The 6,618-nt window shown below is 42.9% G+C and overlaps 1 protein-coding gene across 1 annotated transcript; it reads left to right on the top strand.

Moving 5' to 3' along the window:
* The first annotated feature begins 632 nt into the window (after positions 1-632).
* Positions 633-4,805, top strand: NENF (neudesin neurotrophic factor). Its single transcript, XM_051616345.1, has 4 exons — positions 633-807; positions 2,060-2,120; positions 3,256-3,359; positions 4,013-4,805. The coding sequence occupies exons 1-4, from the start codon at positions 646-648 to the stop codon at positions 4,187-4,189; spliced, it is 504 nt and encodes a 167-aa protein (XP_051472305.1). The 5' UTR covers positions 633-645; the 3' UTR covers positions 4,190-4,805.
* The last annotated feature ends 1,813 nt before the right edge of the window (positions 4,806-6,618 follow it).

Here is a 6,618-nt window from a genome sequence, read left to right as displayed (position 1 = left end):
CAAACAGGGATTTGAATTCCCAGATGGAGGACTGGGTGCCGCAGCATCAAACATCCAGGCTTTCAATCCTTCGAGTCCTCCCTTGCCAGCACTGCCGTGAAGGGTGGGATAGATGCATCTAAGTTGCAAAAAGGTTTCTAATTTTCTTAACTCTATATAGAATTACGAACATCAAGCTGCTGATTCTTCTGCCTAGCCCAGAATGTCTTCCTGTGCTGTATTAACAGCACGGGGAAGTCACGTCACTGGAAAATTTCCTACTTATTCCCTACTTCCTTAGGCTAAACGTGTCAGTTTGATGCGGGTTTTTTTGAGTCACAAGGACGAAGCCTGCCCTGCGTGTGCCGATTTTGTGAGCAAACAGCAAGGGGAGAAACTTGAGCGGGGAGGGGGGGCTGGAAGTGGAGGGAGGTCCGAGGGGCAGCGGCGGGTTTCGGCTGAGCTCCGGGGGCTCTGCCTGGCGGCGGGGGCGCCGGGCGCTGCCCACGTCGTCACTTCGCTTCCCCGCAGCACGAACGCCCCGGCTTCAGGCTCTCCCCAGGCAGCTCTGGCGAGGCAAAGCGCCGGGGCGGGACCGCGCTGCCCGGGCCGAGGGGCCGAGCGGGGCCGGGCCGGGAGGCGGGGCCGGGCCGGGTGCGGGGCGGCATGGCGGGCGCTGCGGGGCGGCTGCTGCGGCTGGTGCTGGTGCTGCGGCTGCTGGCGGCCCTGCCGGCCGGGGCCGAGCGGGAGCTGCGCTTCAGGCCGCCGGCCGAGGCCCCCGTCCGGCTCTTCACCGAGCCCGAGCTGGCCAGATACGCCGGGCAGCAGGTAGGGGCAGGCGGGGGACAGAGCCCCGGCAGGTCCGCGCTCCCGACCTTCCCCGGCCGGTTCTTTCCAGAGGCGGGGCCGGGGCTGGAGCGGGCCCGCTGCGGCGCGCAGCCCCCGCCCCGCGCAGCCCCCGCCCCGCGCAGCCCCCGCCCCGCGCAGCCCCCGCCCCGCGCAGCCCCCGCCCCGCGCAGCCCCCGCCCCGCGCAGCCCCCGCCTTGCTGCCTCCTCGGCCGCTCCGTGCCCTTAAACCGCGGGACACTCGGTTTTGGGGTGCTCTGCGGCCGCGCTGTTCTCTCCCCCCCAGCAGCTCCGGGCTAAGTTCCTTTTCAGGCGTGCGTGAGGAGTTCGGTGGCACTTGCGTGTTGCTAGCCCAGTGTTGCTCGTCTGTGCTGCTGGCAGCTGCTGGTCTGGGTCTCTTGAACTTGCCTACTATTTCACTCCTATTTTATTTGTTGCCTGCTTGATTATATACCAGTGAGTTTCAGATGACCTTAAATTCCAGCCAAAGTCATTTTCTTTCAGTAATCAAACCACGTATTTAGACCTTCCCCCCCCCGTATTATAGAAATAACAAAGCAATTTCAACTGAACAGTTTTTAGCTTTCTGTGATGCAGAAATCTTAGCAGAACTCCACATTCAAAAGCCCCATATTGATACACATCTGTCTTCTCATTTGGAACACTTGCTTCTCCAGGTCTTCCCTAGATATTTCCAAGAAACTAACCAGCATCTGACTAAAAATACATCTTACGCGTAACAGACAAAGCAGAAGCACTGGCTTATTAAGTAAAACAGATGTCAGCAGATCAGATTTGTGTGTGTTTATGTTTTCATCTGTTGTTTTCCTAATCAAATAAGGAAGGCTCTTGGCCATACACCCTTTTTATCTTGGGCAATGTCCATCTGCGTTAGGAATAGAAAGATGCAGTTGATCATCTTCAAGCACGGAAGTGTGCAGACAAGAGGTGACTTGCAAGAGGGACATGACTTACATGATTGTGATGTTTAGATTAAAAATATTCTTTTATTCTGTATGTTTAATTCCTCAAAAATTCTCTGAGACTGTTTAAGGGAGAAGCAAGACATTTCAAGAGGCAATGTGTGTGCTTGTATGCACACACAAGGAAGAGAAAACACAGCAGAGAATTATCTTCTTTTGTGTCCTGGGTTCTTACAGATTTCATAGCTAAAACTAATTGCCTTTTGCTTACACTTATGTGTTTATGATATTATTGATTACTTTCTTTCCAGGAAGGACAGCCCATTTACCTGGCAGTGAAGGGAGTAGTATTTGATGTCACTTCTGGAAAAGGTGAGTTTGCTTCTCCTCTGCTCTGCTTTGTTTTCATGCTGTTATTAAGTCATTTGTTTTTAAACATTCCCAATGTATGAAAAGGCAGTGATTCAATTGCAACAAAAATAATATAAATTTTCCTTTTCAAAAAAAACCACCTCAGTTTTCCTCCCCTGATACCAACGTTTTGTCTAGAACTTACACTGGTTTGAGATTACAGTGCATGCAGACAGACAAGCCAGAGTGGTCCAGTCAGGTTGGGTGTTGACAACAGGAACACTGAAGACACCTGCCCAGGCCCCTTAGTCCTTGCCAGATTTGGGGTCAGGCCACACAGAAGCTGAAGCTGCAGCATTTTACTGCACTGCATACATGAACTGACCAGATCAAAGCTAACTTGGATGTGCTTGTATTGCACTACACAGTATTGGCATGGCTGCAGCTTCATCTTTCCCTGTGGGCTGTCCAGTGGCCTGGTCAAAACTCTTGGAAGAATTGACTATGATTCTGAAAGGAGGGTGAGGGGCTAAGTAATTTTTTTATCCTTTTAAATTTTCTTATTTCATGAGGCTTCTTGTCTCATCACTTAGACCTAAATAATTTATTGATGTACTTGCTGTTTATGCCTTCCCTAAGAACTACAGATGTTTTAACTCCTGCTGCTTAATCCAGATATGCAGTAAAATAGTTGAAGGGACCAAGGGGGATCTGGACACTTGCCTTAATGCCATCATAAGCAAACTAATGCTTTGTTTGTACCAAGCTTGTTAATGCAGCTTGTCTGGGCATACATCTTCAAATCCTAAGTTAGACAAGGCTTGCCACTGCAAATTCTGGAGTCTACAAACCTCTCAAGAGAATGTAAAGCATAGCTCCCTAAATAATAGGTAAATGTTAAGACCACAATATAGGAGTTCAACATTTGTACTGTATAACCCCACCTCTGTTTTGTTTTGGTGTTTTTTTTTAAAGAATGGGATCCAACAAAAAGCAAATCAAAAGTCAGTTTTGGAAAGATGAGTCTTAGATTTGAGTTGTTGCTTTCAGTTCACAGACAAGTGTAACAGGCAGGTGAAAAGCAGAGCCTGAACATACTCTGCACGTTATCAGATCACGGGGTTTTGTTGTTTGTTTTTTTTTTTTAATCTGACAGAATTTTATGGAAAAGGAGCCCCATACAATGCTTTGGTTGGAAAAGACTCAACAAGGGGAGTTGCAAAGATGTCTCTGGATCCAGCAGATCTTACACATGACATAGTAAGAAAAATGAACTATTAGTTAAATTCTGTTTTGCCAAGTTTTATTATTTTGCAAGGCGGTGAATGGCACTATTAGAATATTTATGAATTAATTTAGGTTGATTCACATCTTTAAAAACAAAATGCATTACTATTCCTTACATACATAAAATGGGTATGTATTTACTGCTCATGGAAAGTGCAGTGCTAACAGCCTTTGAAAGGAAAGATTTTGATCTGTGGGATTAGGACAATTTATGTCAGCACGTAAAGTGGAAATTATCTGCTCATTAAAAAATGCTTCCAAAGAGAGTAAATAACTGTATTTATCAATTGATTTGGTGTATTCTGTGTCGCTGACATGGTGATGGATGCTAACTCTGGCAGGGGTGTTATTACTTGTTTGAGGTGTGAGACTTACTTATGCAGGGAAAATGAGGGGACATCTAACAGTTTCTTTGACCTGAATATATTAAATTTTTATCAAGGCTGAATTAGAATGAAAATAATAAAATTTCAGGTTATTCTACCAATTTTGCTTATCATGCTCTGCAAAGTAAACCCAGAAGGTGACCCTAAGGTTTACAGTAGTCAATAAAAATGAAAAATGTATGTAAATACCTGTATTTTTACTTCCTTGTGACAGGACTTGCATTTCTATATTTCATTTAGACAGGACTCACAGAAGAGGAACTGAAGTCCCTGGATGATATCTTCAATAATGTTTATAAGGCCAAATATCCAATTGTTGGCTATACTACTAGACGAATTCTGAATGAGGATGGCAGCCCCAATCTAGACTTTAAACCTGAAGATCAGCTGCATTTCAACATTAAAGATGAGTTTTAAGGAACATTTTTGCCCCTAGAGAATGCCTGGGGAGAAGCAAGATAGAGTATTAGATTGAATCCCGATTCTCTGGAGTTCATTACAACAATTAGCTATCACAAGTCCATCTTCTGTTTAAAAAATATGGATGCGTGTACACACATAGTTCACACAGTTTTCTTCCTTCAAGGAAAAAAACAGTTCTGTATTAGTGTCATACACTTGTACTGTTTGCTCCGAATTATTGTTTCACGTGAAAGTTCTTTCTGCCTGGATTTCTCCGTTTACAAGTGTGTCACACAGAATTTCATTTCTTATAAGAGATAAGGAAGTTTTTGATAGTCGGAACATGACTGGTCTTTTTGTCAGTCCCAAGTTGTTTCCCACTCCTTGGAAAAGTGTGAATGCATTATCTGGACGAGCTAACATCAGTTCTTTGTGCTTCAAGGGCGTGTAGGTATCACATGTATAAGCAGGTGTAATACAGGCTTACAGTTTAAAAAGCATTGTGAGATTTAATATTTGAGAGTACTGGATATAAACCCACTCACTCTCTTAAAATGCAGTTATGGTGGAATATTTATGCAAAGCCTACATCTGTAAACCAAGAAAAATAAATATTTTTCCCCCACGAGAACTACTGTGACATTTAAAGTAAGACTATTATGATGTCAGTTATTAATAAATGGCACGTTAATTTTATAAAAATAATTATCAGATATGTAATCTATATCTCTTATTATTTCCTTCCAGCTTCCTCCACTCTTTATCTGACAAAAAAAGTAAATTATAGCCCACTGTTTACCACATATTCTTACACCACAAGTTTGTTACAGCAGTTTAGTATCCCTTGGATATTGTTAGCGTCTTTATATTGACAATTTCAGTTCTTATTTTTAATTTCTGTTAGTTTTTCTTTGTTCTTACTCTGGCTTCATCGTTGCTGTTGCAAGGAAGTGTGCATTCACATCTTCCTCTTCCTTTTAACCTAATACAAGACTGCAGATCCTGTAGGGTGAAAGCAGACCCCCTCTATCAGGTTTCTCTGGCAGTCTGTCAGCAGATAGGAGGACTGTGAAAGCACATGCTATGTAAATTGCTGCTAACCACCAACTTTCACTAACTTAAATCCACATACATCACAATTTACATTCTGCTTATCTGCCACTTGTGACAGGCTGAATTCACGTGGAAAAACTGAGCAGCTGCTCCCAATTCTGTATTAGAAATACAGATATAATAAAATATAATTCACTTATTTTGTTCTTTAGCATTTTGGGTATTTTCTTTGAAGGAAAGATTTTATTAGATGATTCTCCACTTTTAGTTTTCAGGGGACAGCTGTCTGTCAGTTGAATAACTAGAAAAGCTGTGTCTATTTATTTGTCCCTTCACAATGTTACAGATTTTACTCTAAGCTTACTTTGTGTCTTACCATTAGATAAGTCAGTTTGCAGGAGGGACTTCATGACCTCCCCTGCTGTTAGCTGGTGCTCTGGGGTGGAATCAGTAATTTAGCATCTAAGAAAATACTGTTGCTTCAGATGATGATGATAATGATATTATTATTACTATTATTTGCTGACCTTTTTATTAGATACCAGCAGTTGCTGGGAGTTGGCCCCTTGGTGATGTCTCAAAGAACTAAGTGTTTGATAGGTGGGCATCACTGCTATAAGTACTCCAGTAGCATAGGCTTGATTCTCATCTTGGCATAACCAGAAAAAAAACCCTAACCCAGAAAGCAGAATAGGTGGGGAATGAGAAAGTGTCTTAATGTGTTGTTGGAACAATTTACACTGATGAGGTAGAATTGGCAGAGGAGTCCATGCTGTCTGTCTGATAACAGACAGTGCTTCCTGTTTTTGCTTCTGTTGAATATGGTAAATGATAACAAAGTGAACGGGTACCCTTACTCATCTGTTGGTCTTTACATAACTCCTCTTTTGGCTTTTTTCTTCATTGTTCAGTAGAAGGTGTGAGTCCTAATTTCCTTGTTTACAAAACTTACTCCTATCATCCTATTGGCTTGGGTTCTCTGTTGACAAGAAATCCAAAATAACAGATAGCAACTGAGATTAACGTTCTGTGAAGAATAGAGCTTGTGCACCTGGATGAACTGCAGAGCCACAGGAAGTATTCTTGAATAAACCATCCCTATTACTGTTTCCTGGAGGTTATTTGTAGCTGTTGCAATCAGAAATTCGGCTCTGTTAAGAATGTTCAGATTACCATGTTCTGCAGTACTTCTTGATCTGAGCCTTTATCCTTCTGAAATGAGACATTATCTTTCTGAAATGTAAAAAAGCTCAGAAGAATCTGGGTGGAAGCCAGCTTGGAGAGAAGCCATTCAAGAAAAATCAAAATACAACATAATTTTACCTCAACCTAAAGAAACCTCTCTAAAAAAGGAAAATAAATTGATGTCCCAGTGGCCGTATTTTACCTTT

This window comes from Apus apus, chromosome 3, assembly GCF_020740795.1.
Source record: "Apus apus isolate bApuApu2 chromosome 3, bApuApu2.pri.cur, whole genome shotgun sequence".
In the NCBI taxonomy this organism is placed as follows: Eukaryota; Metazoa; Chordata; class Aves; order Apodiformes; family Apodidae; genus Apus; species Apus apus.
The sequence above is the reverse complement of the archived record's forward strand: the minus strand, read 5'-3'. Positions and strand labels throughout refer to the sequence as shown.

Excerpts from the sequence above, each read along its gene's own strand:
- NENF (XM_051616345.1), top strand. The coding sequence starts at position 646 with ATGGCGGGCGCTGCGGGGCGGCTGCTGCGGCTGGTGCTGGTGCTGCGG. Across the intron at positions 2,121-3,255 it reads TGATGTCACTTCTGGAAAAG|AATTTTATGGAAAAGGAGCC; the intron begins GTGAGTTTGCTT and ends TTAATCTGACAG. Across the intron at positions 3,360-4,012 it reads CAGATCTTACACATGACATA|ACAGGACTCACAGAAGAGGA; the intron begins GTAAGAAAAATG and ends TATTTCATTTAG.